This window comes from Pongo pygmaeus, chromosome 1 (genome assembly GCF_028885625.2).
Source record: "Pongo pygmaeus isolate AG05252 chromosome 1, NHGRI_mPonPyg2-v2.0_pri, whole genome shotgun sequence".
NCBI classification, from domain to species: Eukaryota; Metazoa; Chordata; class Mammalia; order Primates; family Hominidae; genus Pongo; species Pongo pygmaeus.
The window spans coordinates 86,932,093-86,957,438 of record NC_072373.2 but is presented as its reverse complement, the minus strand read 5'-3'; the positions used below and the strand labels follow the sequence as shown (position 1 = coordinate 86,957,438).

At 37.2% G+C, this 25,346-nt stretch overlaps 1 protein-coding gene and 1 long non-coding RNA gene across 2 annotated transcripts in view; one reads left to right on the top strand and one right to left on the bottom strand.

Moving 5' to 3' along the window:
• RGS5 (regulator of G protein signaling 5) overlaps nt 1-14,773 on the bottom strand; it is a 59,030-nt gene extending 44,257 nt beyond the window's left edge. Inside the window, exon 1 of the mRNA XM_054478144.1 lies at nt 14,635-14,773. Coding sequence (XP_054334119.1) covers nt 14,635-14,678 — 44 coding nt within the window. The 5' untranslated portion in view covers nt 14,679-14,773. The remainder of the gene's footprint in view (nt 1-14,634) is intronic.
• Nucleotides 1-24,868, top strand: part of LOC129031640 (uncharacterized) — a 51,289-nt gene extending 26,421 nt beyond the window's left edge. Inside the window, exons 3-4 of the long non-coding RNA XR_008501078.2 lie at nt 18,523-18,666; nt 22,642-24,868. This is a non-coding gene — a long non-coding RNA (uncharacterized LOC129031640). The remainder of the gene's footprint in view (nt 1-18,522; nt 18,667-22,641) is intronic.
• Nucleotides 24,869-25,346: the final 478 nt, after the last annotated feature.

Sequence of the window (25,346 nt, the reverse complement as noted above, 5' to 3'; positions counted from 1 at the left end):
GAAATGGTGGTAGATCTGACTCCTGAGGAGCTGGTTCATTGGATATGTAAGGAAATACAAACTAAGACGAGGCATGCTAAGCATACAATCCCATGGTCACTGTTATCTTTAATAGCTAAATTCAAAGTGCTGGGTTAGACCTCAGTGTTGGACCAAGTTCAGGTATAAGTTTGTCTGAGCTTTAGCCACTATCCTGAAAGGCACCCACAAAAGGAAAAACTACGCAGAACAACAGAACTACCTGTGAGCCCTCTGGTCACACAAAAGATAGTCAACAGGGAAAGAGCACAACCCAGGAACTACTGAAACCAGGGCATATAGTGTGAAGGAGTTCCTTCATTTTATAGATTGGTATCATCAGCTTCCTGAAGAACCTTTACTAAAATGGATTTGGGGTGGATTCTGGACTCACAGCTCAAAATGAGATAATCACAGATGGTAAAACAGGATCCAGAGACACAGGAGGTTATTCCTGAGGGAAGAGGCAACCTGGCGAACTAGAAAAAAGTTACTGTGGCTGGGCATAGTGGCTCACACCTGTAATCCCAGCACTTTGGGAGGCCAAGCCAGGCAGATCATGAGGTCAAGAGATCAAGACCGTCCTGGCCAACATGGTGAAACCCCTTCTCTACTAAAAATACAAGAATTAGCTGGGCATGGTGACATGTGCCTGTAGTCCCAGCTAGTTGGGAGGCTGAGGCAGGAGAATCGCTTAAACCTGGGAGACAGAGGTTGCAATGAGCCGAGATTATACCACTGCATACCAGCCTGGCAACAGAGTGAGACTCCATCTCAAAAAAAAAAAAAAGAAAAAAAAAAGCTACTGTAAGGTTGTAAGGTCTGTCTATCCCAAGAAAATGAACTGTTCCTTTCCCCACATAAATGCCATATAGAACAGCCCAGATGAAGCAGCCATTCTGCTTAGAATGCAGGCCATGTGGGACTGTCTTGTGATAATCAGGTTATTCACTCACTGAATATGCCTGTGTTTCCAGGACATGGTAAATGTTGTGGGTAAGAAAGCACCATTTGCATGGGCACTCCATATAATCTTACTGTGGCAAAATTAAATGACAATCTGGGAAGTTTTATTGAATTTGCTATCTTGGCTTCCCCTCATGGGTCGTACATATGCTAATAAAAACGATACGAGTAGTTAACAAGAGGATGGCAAAGAGTCAAGGAACTCTTCCCAACAAGGTAAAAATGTCTAAAAAGTTATTAAGACATTAGGTGATTCAATGGAGCAAAACAAACAGAAAAATAAAGAGATGTAAAATGGTACTCATGCAAGCACGATAAAATCTTTACAGGGTTATTAAGAAGTGCGATGAATAAAGCAAACATTGATGGCGTTAAAACAAGGGTCTTAATACAACACTGTCAAAGTTGGTGTGGGTCAAAGTGATCTCTGGTGATTAAAGGGCCCTAACCAAGTCCTTCCATCTACCCCAGTTTGGAGAAGGTTAAAAAGCCAGCAGACTAAGATTAGAAGGAGAAATATGACCTGCAATTGCTTGGAGCAAAAGTTAGACCACTCAATTGAGATAAAGATTAATAAAGGTGTCACTGTCTCTGGGCTTGACCTTCTTGTGGGAACCCAAAGCCTTTTGCTATGAGTGGGTAAATGGTCAGAGAGTGGAGAAGAAAAGTTTCCAGAGCTCCTAGAAACAGGAGTCTCATACACCGTGGTACCAAAACCCACTGGTAAAGTCCTCACTTAGGCTACAACGAAATTGAGAGAACAGAAAAATTTGAGATTTGATAGAATTTGAAATTTTATAGAATTATGAAAATATTTGAATTTGATAGAATTATGAAAGTTGGGATGTTTAAGCAGGCTCTGTGTGAAATGGTTATATTATGGGGATCAACATTGTATCTGACTGGGAAGTATTTCCCCTACCTAGTATTGTAACACAGAAGACATGTAAATCTGCTCTCCAAACAATGCTAATTGAACACGCTAAATTAGAACCAATAAGATTGCTCAAGCCCAAGCAATATAGAGTAGAGGCTGAATGCACATATTCTTTGTTTGAAAGCCCTGTACAGAGCTTAGACTGAGGCTTATAGCAAAAGCCTGTGAGTGCCTCCCCATGACAACTATGAGGATTTTGGACTAGAGAATTTCCATTTGAGGGTCAATTATTAGCTTGCTATTGGACATTAATTTAAACTACCTCTATAACTGAAGGACATAAAATAGTCTTGAAACCTGAAATACCCATTGTGTCTTGGTGATATCAGAGAAACACTCTAATGGGGATGGCAGTGCCTGGAAAAGTTCCATAGTAAAATGAACAGGATCTTACACAGGATCATACTACCCGGAGAATGCAAAGAGAAGATACCAGCAGGGAGCCCCTTTTCCCTTAGGACTGACTGTGGAACGGTGTGAGGAGCTGCCAAACTCTACCATCATTTAGACAATACCCTATAAACAGTGCTCAACTGACTAACAGTTACTTGGTTTGTGGACAGTAGTTCCAAGGTGTATGGACAGCATCCTGTTGGAAGGCTGTCACCCCATCAAAGAAGATAAAAACAGGTGAGCCCAGTGGGCTGAATTGCATGTTGTTTTCCTAGCAATGATGGAAGAATTTAACAATGATGAAAGCCCCTGTGTTTCAGTTTTTACTGACTCATGGGCAGTGGCCAATTGCCTGGCTATGTGGTCAGTGGAAACCTAGCCCATTAAAGGGATACCCACATGGGGCACAGCTCTATGGAAATGACTATGGGAATTCAAGGGGTTCATTAAAGTAGGACATGCTGATGGCCATCAGAAGTCCCTTTCAGGTTTGAAAGGTGATTGGATCAATACATACATATATATATATCCCTGTGTGCTCTCCTGTAGCGACCACCTGGGTCCATGAAATGAGTGGATATGGGAGTACTACAGCAAGGCAGAGATGGACTAAATCTGGACATACTCTTCTTGCACACTCTGAAAAACAAAATGCCAGTAAGAACTGTCCTGTTTGTCAGCAAAAGAGACAGAGACTGCCGATGGCTATGTGGCAGATTCTTGGGTGGGAAGGGCAGGAACATAGCTGGCAAGTGAGACTGATGCCAGTAGCCTTGGAGAGCTACAAATAAGTCTTGACAGGAATAGCCACTGACCCTAGAGTGCGTTTTGCTTATGAAGTGTCAGATGCAAATGCTCAAAATGCTATATATAAAAAAAAGAAGATAGTGCAGCAGTTTGCGTAGCCAGCCATCATTTATTCAGACCAAGGAACACAGAGTATAGCCTGTTATGTCCAACAACGAGCAGATAGATATCCTCTTCAGAGTAACAGTTTAATGGAGAAGTGAAACAAGTAACTGAAACATTGGTTGTCTAAAATGGGAGCAGTGAAGGTGTGAAGGGCTGGCTTACTGCCTTCATGAGTGCGTTTCTTATTATGCCATAGTCTAACCTCTGGTCTCTGGCCATAAACTCCTGGCACAAAGTTGCTAAAACTCTTCTAATTTCCTGAGTGATAAGGGTGCTAGGAGCAACTTTTGTTCTAATACTTGGTTTCTGATCCTGGTTCTTTACACAGAGCTCCTAAATCCCTTGGAAATTCCTGGGTAAGAGGACCATGTTTTGCTCTAATGAGGCAACTCTTGGTGGCCTCCTGGATAAGGGTTGGTCACTAGAAAAACCAAACCATGATTAGAAGCTTGGAGCTTTCAACAAAGCTTCCTCTGGGGAGAAAAGAGGGGCTGAAGATTGAGTTAATAATCAATTATACTAAGTAATGAAGCCCCCATAAAAATCTCTAAAATGCAGGGTTCAGAGATCTTCTGGGTTGGTGAACAAGAATGCATCAAGGGGCTAGGAGGGTGGTGTGCCTGAAGAAGTCACAGAGGCTCTGTGCCCCTTCCCATATACCTTGCTCTATGTACCTCCTCATTTGGTTGTTCAACTGTATCCTTTGCAACTGTATGTTTTGCAATAGCCTTTACGATAAATCAGTAAAAGTAAAAATGTTTTCCTGTGTCTTATGAGACATTATATAAATTATTGAAGCTAAAGAAGGGATTACAGGAAACCCTAATTTATAGCTGAACTTACAACTGGCATCTGAAGTAGGGGGCAGTCTTGTGGGGCTGAGCCCTTAACCTGTGGGATATGGTGTTAACTCCAAGTAGATAGCGTCAGAGTTGAATTGAATTGTAGAACACATCCTTGGTGCCTACAAAAAGTTGGAGAATTTCTTTGTGGGGAAATCCCACACATTGGGTGTCAGAAGTGAAGTGTTGTGTGAGGAGAGAGAAAAAGTTTGTTTTTCACACTTAGTATAAAATCCAAACTATGAAGACAGAAAATACCTATTTGCCTAACGTGGAAAAAAATCCCATCAATCTACGTGCAGCTTTGTGAAAGAAAAATGTTTCTTCCTACCAGGCCCAGCTACACTTTCAGTTTGTGTGCACAAATCTCTGATTTCAACAAACAATCCATCTTTTATCCAAGTCATAAACAATATTGAGGGTATATGTGTGTAAGTGTGTGTGCCTGCACATGCATGTGTGTGTTCAAATGACATCTTGTTTTGCACTTCGGTGATTCAGTAGCAAGATTTAAGACTCTGAAAGTTTGTCATCCAGAAAGCATCAGACCACCAGATCCTCTGGGAAAGTCTTCAGTGTGACCTACACTGTTGACCTTGTCCCAAGTACACAGGTTATGTGGTCTCACACTCCCATTCACTGGATATCTCTCATAAACTATCACTTAAAATAACTTGCCAAAATACAGGAAGCTATTTTTTAATGGAACATCTTGATTCTTTCTAAACTTCCTGAATCCCATAGACAAGTGCCTCATCAAAAACAGATGTTCAGCACAAGAAAATATCAAAAAGTGGAAGCTTGACCAAAACAGCTCCACATACTTCGCTAATAATAACAAACACTTGCAAAGGAGAGCACTTCACATTTTTACAAGTACTTTATTTCGTGTTGCTTTTCTTCTTCTGACTCTAATATGATAGTTCCAATGTCTTTCTAGAATGTAGAGTTTTAAGTCTCTAAATGATCTGTCCAGATGGGCTAGGTGCTGTTTTGAGCAGTGCCTGGGGAAACAGTTAGGAAGGAAAACATGGAGAACATAGGATAAAGGTCTTAGCCTCATTTACTATTCATGAAACCAACATGGTCATCAAGTATCTACTCTCCAAAGTATTCAAAAGCTGCTTGGCCAATTCCTTTAAACACTGAAATATTTTCTTTTTGAAGGAGAAAAAAAAAATCAGGTTAAGTTATTTTACCTAGGCATGGCAACTGAATGGAATGCCTTGCAAATAAATACTCTGTTTGGACTTTTCAGGAGCTCTATGGTCAGGGTAAATAAGCCTAAAAACACACATGGATTAGCTGTGTTGATAATGCATGCATCCTATAATTAGGTTGATCACACCTACAGATTTTCCAGGAAAGACCCAATTTCTAATGCCTAGTCTGGAGGCAAACTATATGTTCCTAATCTGGTTGGAATTTGCAGTTGCTGAGCATATACATGCCTGACATGGATTTATGCAGTCAGCAGTCTTCATAGCACTTCCAAGAATTGTCAGTACTCCATGATCTACCCAGATGGCAGATGAAAATTGGTTAATTATGTAAAGACCTAGAAACCCTGACATACCCTTCTCATCCCATCCTCAAGGATGAAAACTTTTCCACTGTTAAGACAAACGACAAGTTTACCTCTAAGCAGCATTCAGAAGGGCAGGAGTGGGCCACCCTTTCCCACTGGAGAAAATGGAGCGTAATATAAATGTAGTCAGTGGTGCCACACCCCCAAAGTCACATGCGTCTGTGTTTACTTTTTTATCTTGCCCTCAATGACATTATACACTTGAAGAGGAAAAAATGAAGTTAACTGTAAATCAAGTGCAAGCATCATACACTGTTAGATTCAGATTCTAATTCATCCTCAAATTGTACGAGAAACCGAGACCACCCTTTTTCTTCATAGAATTCACCAAAATAAAACAGAATCACTTTCCACTGCATATTAATATATACTTTTCACAAATTGGGAGTATATTCTGAACTTATCACAAGTCTTTTAAAGAAATGTGGGGTTCTTAATTGAGTCCACAGAGATTTTTAAACATTATGGGAAGAAAATTGCACATATTTAATTGATTGTTTCTTTTAAGCTGCATTCAGAAGTTTGTTTCCCAGGCCTTCCTATATGACTTAGATGAGATAAGAAATTATAATAAAAATTGAATATTTTCTCAAAATACATGGTGTCCCAATTCAGAATAGGAAGGTGTTGGAGCTAGAAGGAGTATAACGGACCATATAATTGATCACGTCCTATTACAAATGTAACAGTGATACTTGGAGAGGGGAACTGGCACATGACTTATCCTCCACTAGGTAGTAGAAGCCAGTGTTACAGCTCAGATGCCTGTATTCCCCATCTAGTACCTTTCCCACGTTATATAGCCTCTTATACTTGTGTCTAAAAAGATTCTGTTTTACAAATAAATTGCAAAGAAAGAATAAACAGGAAGCCTATTGACTGAGAGAGATATAAGATTAAGAAATCTCAATGTGTGAACATTTTTGGATCCTAATACAAACAATCCAATTGAGAAAAGAGCATTGAAAATATTTTGATTCTTACCGGATAGTCAATGAATTATAGAATTATTGTTAATTTTTAAGTATGATCATGGTTTTCAATGAGATTTATCGTTTTGTAAAGACTTGATATGTTTTGTAAGAAGAAATATATGATGATACTTAAAAAGTCAAAAAACAATAGATGTTGGCATGGATATGGTAAAAAGGGAACACTTTTATACTGCTGGTGGGAATATAAATTAGTACAACCTCTATGGAAATCAGTATAGGGATTTCTTAAAGAACTAAAAGTAGAACTACCATTTGATCCAGCAATCCCAATCCAGTGTCTGCCCAAAGGAAAAGAAGTCATTATATGAAGACATATGCACACTCATGTTTATAGCAGCACAATTTGCAGTTGCAAAGATATAGAACTAACCTATGTGCCCATTGACCAGTGAGTGAGTGGATAAAGACAGTGTGGTATACATATACTGTGTTGTATATAAGAATGGAATAATGTCTTTTGCAGCAACTTGGAAGGAGCTGGAGGCTATCATTCTAAGTGAAGTAACTCAGGAATGGAAAATCACATATTGTATGTTCTCACTTATAAGTGGGAGCTAAGCTATGAGGATGCAAAGGAATAAGAGTGATATAATGGACTGTGGGGAATCGGGGGCAAGGGTGAAAGGGGGATGAGGGATAAAAGACTGCCTATAGGCTACAGTGTGCAGTGCTTGGGTGAAGGGTGCCCTGAAATTTCAGAAATCACCACTAAAGAACTTATTCATGTAATCAAACATGAACTGTACCCCCAAAACTACTGAAACAAAAGTAACAATAATAATTTTAAAAATATATACTTTGAAAAAATTATGGATAAAGTATTTTTTAAATACTGTACCATTTTTAAAATTTATCTTTATTATTTTTTTAAAAGATGAGGTTATGATGAGGAAGAATAAAAAGGAGTAAGTTTTATCAAAGGCCTTAGCACATAATTGACTGACTTAAATTATGTTTCCTTCACTGCCTACAAAGGGGAAAAGAGAGATAAAAGGCAAATAATTGTTTAATAGGGGTCCTTCTACTAAAAACTAGTCACCTTAAATATAATATTTCATTTATTTACTTTAGCACGTCTGAGAAAATGAAGTTCAGAGAGGTTTGGTGACTTCCCAAAGTTCACACAGTAAGGAAGAAATAGAGGTGAAGTTAAGAGAACTGTTCTTTCTACCCCGCCACACTGCAGTTCAAGCGCTGGTCTTGAGGCAGGGGAGAGACCCTGAGCTCACATCCTTCCTTACTGTGAACATTTTCTTTCCTATTCCTGAATCCTGTAATCTTAAGAGTAACTTCCTCCGATGGTTTAGAAACAATCAGGCTTTCACTGTCTTTATCCTCTGGGTGACTCAGCCTTCAAAGTAGTGCAGATGCAATGTTATCTGAGAACCGATTAGAACTTTAAGGGAGGAAAGAGATAGGAAACTTATCTTCTGGCCTCCAGCCATATTCTGGTTCCTGTTACTAATGATTGATCCTGACTGAATTAATTAAAATTTAGCCCCTTTGCTCTCTGGCCAGCAGTACAGACAAAAACCATTAACAATGGCTCCAGAGACATAAATAAACTCTCTCCCTAGATATCATCTATCCCGTAATATTGTGTAGTCCTTGCTAGAGAAAGAGAAACAAATTAGATAACCTTTCAGGGATGTTTCAAAATGTAAGATTCTGGGATCTAAAAGTGTTACGAATTGATATCTGGTGATTCAGCATAACCCAGACTAAATGAAAGAAAGAATAGAAAGGGACAACTAGCTGGAATACAGAATGTAATTCACTAAAGAAGCTTCAACAGTAACTGCATGAGGAACAGCCCAGACAGTACAATTTCCTAGAGCTCACCTAAGGGATACCATCATTGCAGCCAAAAGAAGACTCACCTCTTTAACAAGACTTTCCTCATTATAGAAATGCAGACAGTCTCCTTCACTTTTCTTTTTCTCCTAATCCCCACTCCCCTTCTCCCACAGCATGCACCTCTCTTTATTTAGCAACACACACTCTTTTTCCGACTGTGGCCTAAAATGTCACCAGCGATACTGTTCTTGGTCTCCCCAATACCCAAGGAAAGCAGAGAAAACACCAAGCTGTCCTAGAAGTTCTCTTGTCTCTATTTGCTGTAAATTCATTCATGTATTCCTTCAACAAAATGTTTATTTGGTGCCTACTACACCAAATACAGTCTATCCTTTTAGTAATAAAATCATTTAGGTGAAGGGGAGGACCATCTTTCCCCTGAATAAATCTCTTCCATCCTCAGAGTTGGGGACAGATGAGCACTGGAGAAGTTCCCAGAGAACCATATGCAGGACTTGCTGCCCAGGAGGTTAACTGTGGTTAGAAACCCAGCGGTTTCCCTCCTTGTTGGCCTCTGAGAGATAATACAGGTTGTACATAGATGTCATAACATCAGCCACATTGGCTGTGCCCTCCCATCTCTGGGTCTCTGCACACACAGGCCTGTCCCCTTCACCTAGACGGCCTTCCTTCTCTGTCCTCTTCCTGTCTAGACCTGGCTAACTCCTCTGTCCTCTTAGATTTTGTTCAAGCATCATCCTTATAACCTTGTAAATTCTTCCCTGCCCACTAAAAGCTCTAGGGGCCCCGCCTACTACCCCAACTTCTGTGCTTCATGGCACTTTATGGATATATTCCTTTGTAGTGGATTGCAACACTGAGCATTACTTTTTTCTTATTTATCTCCCTAACTGGGCTTAAATTTCCATGGGAGCAGGGCATGGGTCTTTCATCCATATGCCTAAGGCAAGTACACAGGTTTGAAAGGCAATCTAGAGAAATCACTGATATTGTTTCATCAGTAGGAATCAAAATAAATGTTTTTCTTAGTGATCCCTCTCCAAATTTTATTAAATAGTTCATTCACTTTCTCAACATTCTAAAGTTTCACTACAATGTTTTCAATGACATCTCCAGAAAATCAGGTATAGTAAGCTTGAAATTCATACTTATTCTCAGCAAGCATAATCCTAAACCCAACCAGAGGCTCTGCTAGGACCTCTCTCAGGTTTCTTTAATGGTCCTCAATTCATTCCAATTGAGCTATCAGTTGTTCAAGTTAATTGCCAGTCTTTAATTCACTTGGTGCTTGCCTTTTCTCTACAATTAGCCCAAGGATGTGCTTATGCCTTTGAAAAAGGCTGTATTTATTAATCCTGAAAACCCAGGAACCTTGACTCACTCTAGTGCTTTTAAAGGTTTAACAACCTCAGAAGATTAGTTCATTAGTAGTCCTGCTTATTAGCTGCCTTTCTATTCTGAATTGTCCACACTTGACCCACATAAATCAGAGAACATGGGGAAAAAATGACTGTTTTGTAAAATAATAATACATTTTAAAAACAAAATTTTAAAAAACAAAAATTTAAAATAAATTTAAAAATAATAAATGTTTGAAAATTACCTTTCCCATTTACTTCCTATGGCTTCTGAAATTCCTAGCATTGACACACCCTTGAGATGGCCAAAAGTCCCTGTGTGAACTGTGGATTAAACACATTATACCCTTAGCCCTTTTCAGTCTGAAACAGAAATCAGATCTATGCCAGTCACCCAGAGTAGCAAAGGGCTTGTAGCTCTTTAAAATACTAATAACTGCACTGGTTCCTTTATATTATGATGATATTTAGATTTTTGAGACTATTGCTCATTAAAATTTTAAGGATGCCTCATATACTTTTATATATTTAAAGAGACAAATAATCCAAACTTTTGGGCAATGAATAACCATAAGCACACAGTTTTAAGCCTAAAAATCAAAGTTGTCATCATAACATAAAGCAACCAGTTCAATTATTAGTATTATCAGTTTTTTAAAATAATCCTCTTTTTTCAGAGATGGGGTCTCACTCTGTCACCCAGGCTGAAGTCAATAGTAGCAATCATAGCTCACTATAGCTTCAGACTCCTGGGCTCAAGCAGTCCTCTCACCTCAGCTCCTGAATAGCTGGCGCTACAGGTGCTATCCATTGTGCCTGGCTAATATTTGTGGTGTTTTTATTTTTGTTTGTTTGTTTGTTTGTTTTTAGAGACAGAGTCTCCCTGTGTTGCCCAGGCTGGCCTTAAACTCCTGGCCTCAAGTGATCCTCCCACCTTGGCCTCCCAAAGTGCTGGGATTACAGGCAGGAGTAATGTGCCTGGCCAATAGTAACACTTTTTGTTTCATAATACATTCATCTTTTCCCAAAAAGCAATATTTACTTTAAAATTTAAACTTGTTTAGAGAAATTCAACAGACTCTGAAAATAAAATAAATTTTCAAAAGAAGCCTAAAATTCAAACTTGAAAATCATGGGTAAAAATAAGATATTAAATTGACGCGACTCTTTTCTTTTTCATTGACAATATAAGATTCTCACCCATGTAGTACAGGTTTCAATATGCCAGAGGGTAGAAACTGTGTGCTTATGGTTATTCATTGCCCAAATGTTTGGATTATTTGCCTCTTTAAACATATAAAAGTATGCGAGGCCTACTTAAAATTTCAATAAGCAATAGTCTTTCAAATCTAAATAAATAAAGACTAGTTTATACAAATATATCAAAGTTGACTTTGGCTGAAAGCTTCCCTGGACATTCAGAAAGAATATTTTCTAGGATTAGATTTCTCCTTACATGTCATGGAAAAGTGAATCTTTGTTAATTGTTGAAATTTTCTTACCTTATGCGGCAGATTTTGGATATCCTTACCCATTATATATATTCCACCCTTTAATCTTATGGAAAGAAACTTCTCTTTTTGTTGTTAAAAAAAAGTTTATTTTATATTCTTTGCTAATAAAGAGTTGCTGTCAAAAACAATTCCCCTTACAGGAAACAAATTATTCTTATAATTGCTTTCTTATAAATCAGCATTAGAATCACTGAGCAGGTTGCTTCTGCCATGGCCCAGTGGTTTCAGCACAGGGCTGGGTCCTTGATTATTTTTCATTATTTGATTCTTCATTCCTCCCAAACTTTACTTTTATTTTAAATTAATTAATTAACTGATTTTTAGAGACAGGCTCTTGCTCTGTTACCCAGGTTGTGGTACAGTAGTGCAATATGACCCACTGCAGCCTCAAACTCCTGTCCTCAAGGGATCCTCCTGCCTTAGCCTCCCAAAGTGTGAGGATTATAGGCATAAGCCACCATTCCCCACCTGCTCTCAAACTTTTATAGAAAAATAGGAAAATTTTCCTTTAATCACATCCCTTAGTAGTCATTGAGACTAAGTGTACCTCACTTAGTTTACATTAGGTTAGAACTCAAAAACATATTAGAGAACAATGAATCCAACTTTTACCTATTAAATTAGCAAATAGAGTCCTGGGAAAGTGAAATAACTTGCTCAGGGACACAAATTCAGATAATGACAAAACTGAGTCTGCACCTTACTCCTTAACTAGTACTCTTTCCACTCTGATAAATAATGATATGCTATTCAGATTTTTGTAAGCTGAATTATATTTCTAATGCCATATGGAAGTCAGAACTGAACTCTTCAACAGAGCTTTTCATTTAAAGCAGATTTTTCAAAATGTGTATTTGTTGCCCTAATTTATTTTATATGAATTTTTAAATATTTTTGTCTAAGCATTGAAGCATATCCATGTTCCTTTTGTGGCTTGGAGAGAAGAAATGCAAAGACAGGAGCCTGTGTGGGGGAGGAAGGTGGGAGTCAGATGATAGAGCCATGGAAAGCAGGTTTGGAAGCATTTATTCAAGTATCATTTTCCCCTTAGAATAGACAGTGTTAGACCCTTTCCATGGGTAAGTGCTAACAGCTTCGCAGCTCCACAATTCCATTTCTCCAAAACATTCTTCTCAGGCAGCGTGGTAATTAGAAATTACAATGACCCTATTTACGATGAGAACAGATTATGAAACAATATGTAATAGCTCACAATAATTGCAGTATTCTACCACATCCCAATAAATAAAAGACTCAGTGAATCTATGGGGAAAATAAGCTCACTCCTTTACCACTCGCCACTCTTCAATATTCTACATGAACGTTAGTTATATCCTGGTGCATAAGAATTTACTGTGCATCAAAAAATAAAGTGATCCAATATTAATGTTGCTAGTGAATCAGATATAATACAGTAATAGGAATCATTGAAAGAAATGTTCCATCCATATATCTCAGTGAATATTATGCATACTTATGAGAAAACACAGAGCAAAATAATTAACATGGCAAATTTTCAACAGAAATTTTATTGATTTCTCACCAAATGCCAAGCAATGTGTCATAGAATCACAAAATGCTTGGCAAACTGATGTTACAATCATTCTAAAGTCAATTGTTTGCCAATTAATAAAGTAAGATTTATTCACTACATAAGAATACACAATTTCAAACAATAAGTAGGCTAAAAGCATCCATTAAAGTCAAGTTGCAATTCTCATAGTTGCAAAAATGGCAAAGGAAATAATTATACATTGTCTCATATTCAAGGAGTTTTCTGTGCCTTTCTGGAAAGGCACAGAAAACTCTCCCTATTTCTTAGGCTTTCTATATACTAGGTAAGAGGAAAGAACAGGCTAATAGCAATAAATAGTATCCACCTTTAAAACCTATCGTTTTCCCCAGGGTTGGTACAATAGACAATATTGATCCCCTAGTTACAATCTAACTTCTACAACTTAACAGCTACAAGTTTCTTTTATGTAAATTTAAAAAAAATAATAATATTCTATGCTTTTATTTAATTATCAATATGTAAGTATGCACAAGGTCATTAGGTAAACTATATTTCTTACTATGGATCATAATAAAAAAAAGTTTGAAAGCCATAATTCAGAGAGTAAGTCTCCCTGGAAGTTTCATATTCAGTTACTAGATAGTATTGTTGGGAGAAAAAATTATATGCTACAATGTTATCTCCTTAAAAATTATTTTTAGGTTATTTCTAGAGTGGAAGGCATCAAAAAGAAGACCTGAACTTGTAAGAGACAGAAGTCATAGATGGCCCTTTAAACAATAAAATCTTCCAAGACAAACACTGCTAATGCCTTTAGGGCTGAACATCTGTGCAAGGATCTTCTTTATTTACTTTAAATAACAAGGGATCAAACCCAATTTAATCAAATCCATTCTCAATAAAAGGAGAAACATCCCTACTTCTCTCCATCAGAGAGGATGGTTGGGTTAAGTTTTCTAACAAGTAAGATATTTGTTCTTCTATTTGCTTAGCCTAGATACCTAGGATTCTCTCCAGAATATTGTCCAGCCTACGGACAACCAGGGAGCCTCAAAGATTTTGATGCATTTATCTGAAAAAGAATGCTAGCTAATAAATAACCCCTGTGTCCCAAGGGCTTTTTCTCTGTCTAGCCATCCAGCTACTTCTATCTGATGAAGTAAGAGAACAAAGAACAATGGGAAATTTCCTCTTCCTCACTGCAAACTTGCCTCCCTCTCCCAGTCACTGTACATTAATAAAAATTAACACTTAGACAGTCTACTAGGTGCCAGACATGGTTCTGAGTGCTTCATATGTATTAATTCATTCAGTCCTCATAACCAACCTGTGAGGTAGAGAACTCTCAGTATCTCCATTTTACAGATAAGAAAACTGAGCTACATAGAGGTTAAATAAATTGCCCAAAGCCACACAAATAGTAAGTAGCACAGCCAGGGTTCTAATCTAGACAGTTTAATGTTGGAATCTATATCCTTAACCATACAGTTTTTACTCTAAATAAGGACTTATAGAATAGGCATCTCCTTGAAGGAAATTATGTTCTGGATATTAAATGATGTATGAAATACTCTATATTGTATTAATCTCCTAGCTTGGATCTTTCAAAATCTCTATATTGTTTACAGAGAAGAGATAATACCCAATCTACAGTCAAGCACCTGTTTCACCTCAGCTTAGCCACAAACTACAATACCTCTGTTACCCCTGGGCAGCCTCCCTTGAGTAAAGATTCTCCATATCTGCATCTCTTAAACAAAAATAACTTGGTTCTCACCTTTCCAGGCATGAGTGGGGCAAAGCTGCAAGTCCTTTGCACATTTTGGCAGGTGGCTTAGCTCCTCTGCTTTAAGTACAACTTCTTAACAGCAGAGCCAGTCTTTGAAAACTTCAAAACTGTCTGGGACGCTTTTCCTCCTGAGGTATATATAGAAGCTCTTTCCCAGCCCTCTGTTGCTCTTCCAGCCAATCCAGAGCCTTAGAGGAAACTGCAGGCTGGAGAGCAGCAGCAGTGGGCCCTGAGGTGGAGGAGGGAATCCTTTCTCTGCTACAGGCACTGCTTTGGCATAAGGCTTTCATCTGCTCTTATCACAACACTCTCTTGCTAACCGGCCAGGGCAGGGTTAGGCCCTAAACTGTGCACAGGTCATTGGTTGTTTGAACTCCTAATCTCAGGCCAATCTCAAGGAAGATGTGAGCTTCCTGTGAAGCAAAGTGTCTTGGACCACTTCAGATCGGTCAAAGTCATAGATTCTTAGGACTGTAAGGCCTCCTGGAGATCGATTAGCCCACTTTGTTTCACAGTGAAGGAAACTGAAATCTAGGGAATTCAAGGATTGTGTATGTGAATACTTACCAAGTGCCAGGCACTCAGCTGGATGCTAGGAATTCAGAGAAGAAAGAGAAAGCTCCCTGCCCTCAAGACCCCAAAACACATTATAAGTAAGTGATGGAGGCCGGGCTGGAATGTTGTGAGCCTTCAGGGAGCACCAGGCAAGGTTTTCTGGAGCTGAGAGACAAGATTACTGTTTATATAAATCAAAACAAATATGAATAATTACTATATATTCTTTATGAATCCATATGTCTGTGAAGGTACTAAAAAAGTGATCTGGGAGACCAAACACCAAAATCTTAGTAGGGATTGAGTATGATATTATCCCTGAACTCTGTTAATTCTGTCAGTGGTCTTCTGATTACTCTTTGCTTGGATGACTAATACTTTGTAATTCTTTGTACCTCCCCACCATAGCCTAGGCTTGTCTTTCCTTCTCCTTCAAACTTTTGCTGCTTCCTATCACTCAAGGAATATTTACCAAAATTTACCTGAATTGTGTCTTATCTTGTCAGGGCCCAAGGTGCTCGTAAGTTAACCTGTAAATGTAAATGCCTAAAAGGTAGGCATGAGTCCAAGCTTAAAAAAAAGTGGCACTGAATAATCCGTAAGAAAAGCTCTGAATTTGGAATTAAAGAGTACTCTCATAATTTTCTCTGTTATCTGAAATTAGTTGTTTTAAATGACTCCCTCTTTATATACCCTTTTTAGGCAATGGTTGATCAACCCCTGTTACTGGCTTGTAAAGTCAATGCAGTGTATTATGACTTGATGTTTTTAATGAAATAAATAGAATAGACAAATATCCAAGTGCATCGGATGTAAAAAGTTAAGTATTGTTTTCTGAAATTTTGACTTTAATTATCAATATGTAAGTGTGCACAGGGTCATCAGGTAAACTATATTTCTTACTATGGATCATAATCAAAACAGTTTGAAAGCTGTAGCTCTAAATCACACACAAACACACACACACACACACACACATATACATGTTTTTGAGACAGAGTCTAGCTCTGTTACCCAGACCAGAAACTGGAGTGAAGTGGCATGATCATAGCTCACTGCATCATCAAACTCCTGGGCACAAGCGATCCTCCCACCTTAGCCTCCTAAGTAGCTGGGACTAAAGGGTCTTGCTACCATGCCTAGCTAGTTTTTAAATTTTTTGAATAGACAAGGTCTAGTTTTGTTGTCCAGGCTGGTCTTGAACTCTTTGCTTCAAGAAATCCTCCTGCCTCAGCCTTCCAAACACTAAGCACAATGTCAGACACGTAGACATCTGTAAATACTGAATGAGTTAAACAAACTGTCCAAGTTCCGCCATCTACTGACTGAGTAAACATCAGCAAATCAATGAATTATTATTTTTGAGATATATGGACACTGTTGTTGACTATTAAATCTAATAATGGGAATATAAAACCAGTAGAAGAGACTCCTTGTGATAAGAGTCTAAATCATTATTTGATACCAAGGGGCCTTGAGGAGATAACAATATGGAAAAGAAAAACCCCAAGTTTAATGTAGAGCAGTGGAGGGTGATGTCTTGGCGAGGGCTAAAAATCAAAGCATGTTTCTGACTGTCCCAAAGGAGTTCATGTGATGGACTATTCAAGAATAAAAATTATCTCGATTTACTAAAAGATGGACTAGAACCCAAAATGTGAAATTAAATAGAAATAATATTAAATCCAATACTTATTTGTTTTTAAAACTTTGTAAGGATGGGATAGCCAGAGAGTATGTAAAAGAGTGTGCTCTAGACGCAGAAAGTAAAATAGTGATTGCTAGAGGTTAGAAATGGGAGAAATGGAGGAGTTGCTATTCAATAAAGTTTCAATAGGTATAAAGTTTCAGTTATGCAAAATGAAAAATTTCTAGGGATCTGCTGTACAACATTGTGCCCATGGTTAGCAATACTGTACTGTACACTTAAAAATCTGTGAAGAGAATAGAGTTTGTGTTATATGTTTTTTAACCACAGTTAAAAAAAAAAAAAAAAAAAAGGAGAGAGCCTGCTATGTAAAATAAATTTGAAGTCTGAAAAAATAAATTGAACTATTTTTAAATCTCCTTTCCCTCCTGAGAATCCCTCAGAAATGACAGTAAATATATGAAAAAGGTATAAATCTGTAATAGCAAAGAAAAAGAGAAACAAGCCATCATATTCTGAGTGATTTCAACCACTTCTTCATGGAATGTGAAAAGAGGTGATTAGGAGTGGTACCTAATGAAACAGGGGAGGGAATTTACGGGGGTGCTTCGAAGAGATATCCATCTGCCTGGAGGATGCCACAGGCGTTTGGGCTCCAAAGCACTAGATACCACAGTTCTACAGAAGGCAGGAGTTAGCTGTGCAAGTGGAAGCAGTGAGAGACATTGAACATTTTCATCAGATGAAAAGGATCTCCTGCCCACACAACTGCTCTGATTCATCTCTAATTCATTTCCTTAAGTCATATGTAAGTGTCTTTATTTTAACTATTATTAGCAATATATTTATTGAGATGCATTTTATCACTTCCAATTTGGGGACCTCTTGGACTATGTGATCCATGGTGAACAGACGTCTACTCACTAATCTCCCTACTCACAGTAAGAGTCTCACCCTAAAGCCGGCTAGGAGCACATGGAGTAAACAGAGGCAAGGTCTTCACCTTCATGTTGCTTGATTTCTCTGTCTTTCTGCCAAATGTTTTAAACCATATGCAAGCTCAATTTATAATGCTACCACTCAGAAATATATACTGTTAATAGGTTGTGATATTGCTTCCATGCCTTTTTTTATTTAAAGAAATAAAGAGGCAATGGATAAGTCCCTGGACTTTATATTAAATATAGTCCTGCTGAACCTGCTGGCACCTTGATCTTGAACTTCCCAGTTTCCAGAGCTGTGAGAAATCAATTTCCATTGCTTATAAAGTACCCAGTCTCAGGTATTTTGTTATAACCGCACAAACCAAGACAATATGGATTCATTAAAAGTATATGGTTTATGTTGCCTTTTTATTTTTTTAATGAAAAAAAGAGGACTCTCATGTCCATTATTTTTCCCCTTTCATCACACTCAGTACCTGTTAAGATTTTCGTGTATGGTCTTCCAGGTCATTTTTTAATGTCCTCATATACATATGTACTATGATCTGAACGTTTCCCCCAAAATTCATGTGTTAAAACTTAATAATCACCAGTGTGTTAATATTAAGAGGTGGGGCCTTTAGGAGGTGATTAAGTCATGAGGTCAAAGCTCTCATGGATGAGATTAGAGCCCTTATAAAAGGGCTTGAGGGAGGGGGTTCATTTTCTTCTGCTTTTCTGCCATGTTAGGAGACAGCAACAAGGTACCAACTTGGAGAAGCAGAGAGCAGCTCTCATCAGACACCGAACCTGCTGGCACCTTGATCTTGAACTTCCCAGCTTGCAAAACTGCGAGAAATAAATTTCTTTTGTTTATAAAGCACCCAGTCTCAGGTATTTTGTTATAACAGCACAAACTAAGACAATATGAATTCATAAAAAGTATATACTAATTATTGGTATGTGTTTTGATTTATAGAAATATAATCTGCATCTTTTGTTATTTAAGATTATGATTTTTTGTTTTTGTTTTTATATTATAATGACAACTAACATTATTGAATAATTTCTATGTATTAATCACCTTTTAAAACACTTCATATATTTACACATTTAATTTCACAACAAAAGCATGAGATAAGTGGTATAATTTTTGCTATTTCAAAGAGAAAACCCTCTGATCATATAAATGGAAATGAAATTGTTCAGGATTACAAAGCATCAGTACTAACATAGGAAGTGTAAAGTCTATACCTCTAGTTTATGCTTTTAAATTGCTGGAAAGAATTCTATCATATGCAAATATAATTGAATTTCTTTATAGACCCATTGCTAAATATTTAGGTCATTTCTAATTGTTTGCTTCTGGCAAAAGTGCTTAAATTAATATTCCTGTATATGCCCCCGGAGCAGTTTATCTATAATGCAGTTCATAAAGTGGGACAGCTGAGAGGTGTAACAGTACAAAATTATCACACAGTTAGACCAATTTAGACTCCTACCAGAAATAAATAAGAGCCTCATTTTCCCAAATATGAAACACTGCCAGGCTTTAATTTTTTCCAGTGACAGGCAAAAAATACCAAGTCATTTTCATTTGTGCCTTTCTAATTACTAGGGAATTTGAGCTTCTATTCATATACACATTGGCCACTGTAATTTTTCTTCCGTTAGTTGTATATTCCCATTTTTTAAACAATTTTACTATCTGGCTTTTTAATATTGGTGTGCAAGAATTCTTTATAAAAATAATGAAACTAAAAATGGGAGAAAAAAGAAAAGTAGAATTAGATCATTGATTGTTGCAGAAGCAGTTAAAGGATACCAATAAAATTGGATAAACCAGATAACAGGTTAAATAAGAAAACAGGAGATGAAAGACACTAAGAAAAGTATATGTACAAAGGTAACCATTAGAACAGAAATATAAATCTTCCTACATACCAAAAAATAAAAAAGAAAGATTAAAAAACAAGGAATAAACAGTTCATAGAGAGTGACATATAGAAAAATCATAAAAGACACATAATTATTCAATATTGTGTGACAGAATTTTGAGACCAAACATATAAGTTATATCAATAAATGTAAATGTGCATAAATTTTCCATTAAAAAAGAAGTTTTAGTTAGGCTTACAAATGAAACCCAGTCTGGTTAACAAAGTGAGACCCCAACTCTACAAAAACAGTTTTTAAGAAAGATAGCCAGGCAACACGGTGAAACACCGTCTCTACTAAAAATACAAAAAATTAGCCGGGCATGGTGGCGGGCACCTGTAGTTCCAGCTACTCCGGAGGCTGAGGCAGGAGAATGGCGTGAACCCGGGAGGCGGAGTTTGCAGTGAGCCGAGACCGCTCCACTGCACTCCAGCCTGAGCGACAGAGCGTGACTCCGTCTCAAAAAAAAAAAAAAAAAAAAAAAAAGGAAAAGAAAAAAAGAAAAGAAAGTTAGCCAGGCATCGTGGTGCATGCTTGTAGTGTCAGCTACTCAGTAGGCTGAGGCAGGAAGATTACTTGAGCCCAGGAGTTCAAGGCTGCAGTGAGCTATGATAGCGTACACTCCAACCTTGGGCAACAGAGCAAGACTTCATCTCCATTAAAAAAAAAAAAAAAAAAAGTCAGAAGTAAGACCTAACTATATTCCGTATACAAAGGACATACCTAAAACAAGGTTATTTAGAAAGATTAAAAATAAAGAAATGGACAAGGGTATAATTGACATAAACAACAAGAAAGCAAGAGAAGTAAACCTGACAGACAATAAATCCAAGTCAAAATGTATTGAATATAACAAAGGTAAATACTTTTTAAGGCTTAAAAGCCACAACTTAAAATGGAAATACTAAATATAAATATTTTTGCACAAAGTAACACAGCAACTACCTTTCTAGTACATAGAAACATGCTAATAATCAGAGACTGGCATGCCTTATTCTTAGTACAAGAAAGAAGACAAAAAATAAGTATTATGGTCAAATACACACACATACACACACACACACTCACACGTACTTCTTATGGATATATATCAAACTCTACACCCTGCTAATAGAGAATCTAACTTCTTCTCAAATACCTATGAAATATTCACAGAAAATCAGGATCTAACAATTCAAAAAGAAAATTAGTTAAGTCCAGTTAAGTAGAAATATTACAAAAAATGTTCTATGATTGCAATGAATTAAAACTAGATGTGATTAACAAAACCAAAAAGGCCCTTCCTCCTGGAAATTCAAAAACTTTCTATTAAATAACTGAGTGAAAAGAAGAAATACAAATTGAAATTACAGAATATCTTACACTAAATTTCCACGTGTACTTAAGTCTATTTCTGAACTATTCTTTTCCACCAGTATATTTGTCCTTTTGATTACCAGTAGAATACTGTTTTAATTATGCAAGATTGGTAGTGTTTAATGTCTAGGTATTCATGTATGTTCATTCTTTTCAAGTTGAACCTTAGTATCAAGTCTTTTATTCCCTAAAAAAGCTTGTTGAAATTTTTATTAGGATTGTGTTAAATTCATAAATGAATTTAGGGAGAACTGACATCTTTATAGCATTAAGTCTTCCTATCCAAAGACAGGAATATCTTACCATTTGTTTGAGTCTACTTGTGTATCTGCCAAGAGTGTTTTATAATTTTCCTTTTGTTGGTTTTATACGTTTCTTGCTAAGTTTATCCCTAAGTATTTAATCTTCTTTGCTTCTATTATAAATGGGATTTTCTCTACCATTATGTCCTCTAATTAATTTCTTATTAAGTGTATATTATGAGACCTCACTGAATTATATTATTGAAGTTAGTTTTATTGTCAATTTTCTAGGGTATTTGAGGCTTGCTGTCATAGCTTCTGCAAAAAAGAGATGGTTTTCTTTTTCTTTACCAAATTTTATGCCTCTAAGTGATTTTCTTTGATTATATTATCTAATATCTATAGTACAATATTGACAAGGGCATATTTTTGCCTTATTCCTGATATTAGTGGACATTTTCTAGTGTTTCCTTAATAAGTATGATATTGGTTTTAAGATTACAACTGTAATTTTCTTTTTCTGTATGTCTATTCTTTTTTGGGGGGGACAGAGTCTGGCTCTATCAGCTAGGCTGGAGTGCAGTGGTGCAATCTCAGCTCACCATAACCTCTGCTTGTTAGGCTCAAGTCATCCTCCCACCTCAACTTCCCAAGTTCCTAGGACTACAGATATGCACCACCACGCCCAACTAATTTTCTTTTTTTTTGTATTTTTTGAGGTACAGACAGGGTTTCTCCATGTTGCCCATGCTGGTCTCAAGCTCCTGGGTTCAAGCAATCCACTTGCCTTGTCCTCCCAAAATGCTGGGCTTACAGGCATAAGCCACCCACCACGCCAGGCTGTATGTCTTTATTCTTATTAAAGAATTATCAATTATTTCTGAATTAAACATTTTAATGACTATACATTTTACTTCTAAGATTCCTATTTGATTCTTTTGAATAACTGTTCTTGTTCTAGTTTTATGGACATAATGGCCTGGCTTAATTCCCTTGAAATTTTTTTAAACACTTTTAAAGGATTCCAGTGACTTTTTAGGAGGCAGTAGAATATAGGGGTTAAGAGAACAGACTGAAGAAAGAGAGAAAGTATCTCAATTCAAACTATAGTTCTATCACTTTCTAACTGTGACACTGGGCAAATTACTTAAAATTTGAGCACCTCGGTATTTTCTATAAAGTGAAATTAAAGGAGACAATGCCTAAAAGCGTTTATAGCAGTGCATTACACACAATGAGCACTCAACAAAGATTTGCTATTGAAATTACCTGTCTTTTTCTTTATTTTTTTCCATGACACTGAATTTACTCATGGTTTTTAATTTCTGTCTAGGATTTCATCTTCTGTGGAATTACCTCCTGTAAGAGTTTTCTCCCAAGGTAAACTGCATGAAAGTCAGGTCTCTACGTTGGCTATGCCTGGCTCTACTGTATACACTGGCTTTTGAACCTGGTCATATGTTGGTGTCTTGGTTGGAATCTGGAGAATGGAGTAGGGGAATGAATAGTTTAAATCTGGATTATGCATATGGAAGACCCAAACTAAGAGCATTTAGAAATCCTGAATTAAGCCAAGAGTAAACAGGAGTGAGATGGGTAAGGTTTGATTCAGTTTTATCTAAGCTAATTGACTGAAAAAATACCTTGAAGATCATGATGTCAGAGAAGTTGTGGGTGCAGAACTCCATTTGTAAGAAATTGGCTAGTGAATGGGAGTTGAGGTAGTTAAAGCAATGAGCAAAGATTTCTTTTTTCAGGAGGTTAAGGGTGATTGGAAGGAGAGAAATGATACGTTAACTTAAGGAGCCATAAGGTTAATTATTTTTAATAGGAGAATGAAATGTGAGCAGAGTGAATGGAGTGGGAAGGCTGAGGTTTGGAAATGTGTAGGTCCATTCTGAGACAAAGTGAAAAGAAAATGAATAAAATGATGATTCTAAGAAAACTTATTAAGGGAACAAAATGTGAGGGGTCTGGGGGCTTTTTTGGTAAGTCCTTAGTTAAGGAGGTGGTGAAGGCATAGAAGTTTAGAAGGATTCTCACTAGCTCTTTTCGCTTGGTTCATGAAAGAATCGTGACTGGAAAACTATATTCTGTTACATTATTAAATGTTTTGATAGAATTTTCTCTGGGGGGTGGCCTCACTGTATCTAAACTCCATTCAACTATAGAATAAGATGATTCTACTGTAAATTCCAGGAATCTCTCACCACATACGATACATGAGAAGTAGGATGGAGTTGTGTTCAGGCTCCATGCTTTTTGCCTCTGGATAATATTTATAAACAAGGAGTCCTACTCTGTCTCTAAAAAGAACAGTCAACACAGTTTTATGAGAGCTGCTTTTCTGGTATAATTACTCTAATGTTGTATTTATCCTCAAGGTCAGTAGCGGCCATTAAAAAAGCTGTCCCTTTCCCTGGAGAACAGCATCATCCCCCGACAAATAATTTCTGTTGGAAGAACATTCTGTAAGTCCATGTTCTCACTGCAAATATTATCCAATGTAGCACTGAAGGACATTTTAAAAACAACGTCCTTTTTGATCTTTCTGAGCCAAAATGTCTTAGACTTAATTCCTTTTCCACAAAATAAGAAACATCTTTTGGATTGAGGATTAGTCTTGCAATTCCTAATCTCCTTCTTCACAAATATTTTTATTTAGTTTTGGTTCCCGTGTCTGAATGAGTGATTTGAATAGATGGCCTCTAAGTTCCCTTCCATTTCTAACATGCTGGGGCTCTTTGAGTCTGGGTGATTACAGCTATTGTGTCTTATTTCCTTGGTATACACTAAGCTTCTTGAGGATAAATAGGGAACATGTTTTATTTGTCTTTGGGTCCCCCAAAACATGTAGGCTGGAGAGCCTGTATAAGTAAATCTCTGTTACTGAAAAAAATATGTAAGGTAATTAAATAAATAGGAATACCCACAAATATCATAGCATTGCCTGGAAATATTGTCTTAATGAGAACTAGAAAAGAAAGGCTCTTCAAGGTGGACAAAACACCTAAGTACATGGCTTGATTCTCAAAGCACCAAGGCACAGGCACTGGCTCATCAGATAACCAACCTCTTTTGGCTGTGTGCTATTGTGCAGAACACAACCTCCATAACTATGCTGGGCATACCTGCCACTGATACACAGCATCTTAGCTCCAGTGAAGCCTGAGGAGCAGGCTTCCTTATAGCTCCCTCATTGTTCTGCATGTAAGTCAAGGGGACAGCTGTCCTGGGAGCCAATACATCACCAACCTAAGTATCTAGACCACAGCCACAAAATGATATACACCCTCCTCCAATATACTATTAGGGATCAACACCATCCTATATTATGTCTCTGTTTACATCAGGCACCTGTAGAGGTAAAGCCTCACTATTCATCAACTATTAATCTCACACTATTTTGTTCCAATTCCTTTTTCTCTTATAGCCATATCACTGGCCCTCCTATATCTGTGTATTTATGAATTAGCTTACTCTCCCTATCTTTTTCTTCTTCTCTTTTCATTTCTACCACTTCCTGGACTTCAATGAAATTGAACTGTAGCTCAAATAAGAAAAAATAAATATAATTTTAATTTTCTTTACTTGTATCCTGTGGATCTCAGGATCAAAAAATAATTTAGTCTTCCCTTTTGCTGTACATAGTTATTTTCAGATTAACGAGCCTCCTTGGTTTCACAAAATTAATTTATCCATTAAAACTCACATCTTGGATATAACACATGGCAGATACTATTAGTTGCTATGCATTACTTGCTTTTTTCCAAAAAAAAAGAAAACTGATTTTGAATGGAGCAAAAATATGCCTAGGTTTAAAGGAAAAATTAAGTTTCCCTTGAAGCTAAGATTAGCCATGTCACATGGTTTTAGTTAATGCGGTGTAAACATAAAATACTGGACAGAATTCGCAAGAACTCACTTGAAATGGGGGAAGAGTCAGCTGGCTCTCTCATTTTGTCCCCCCTCCTCTCCATTCTTGCTGAGTGTAATGCTAACTTGATGATGGATCTTCATAACCATGAGGCAGCAAGC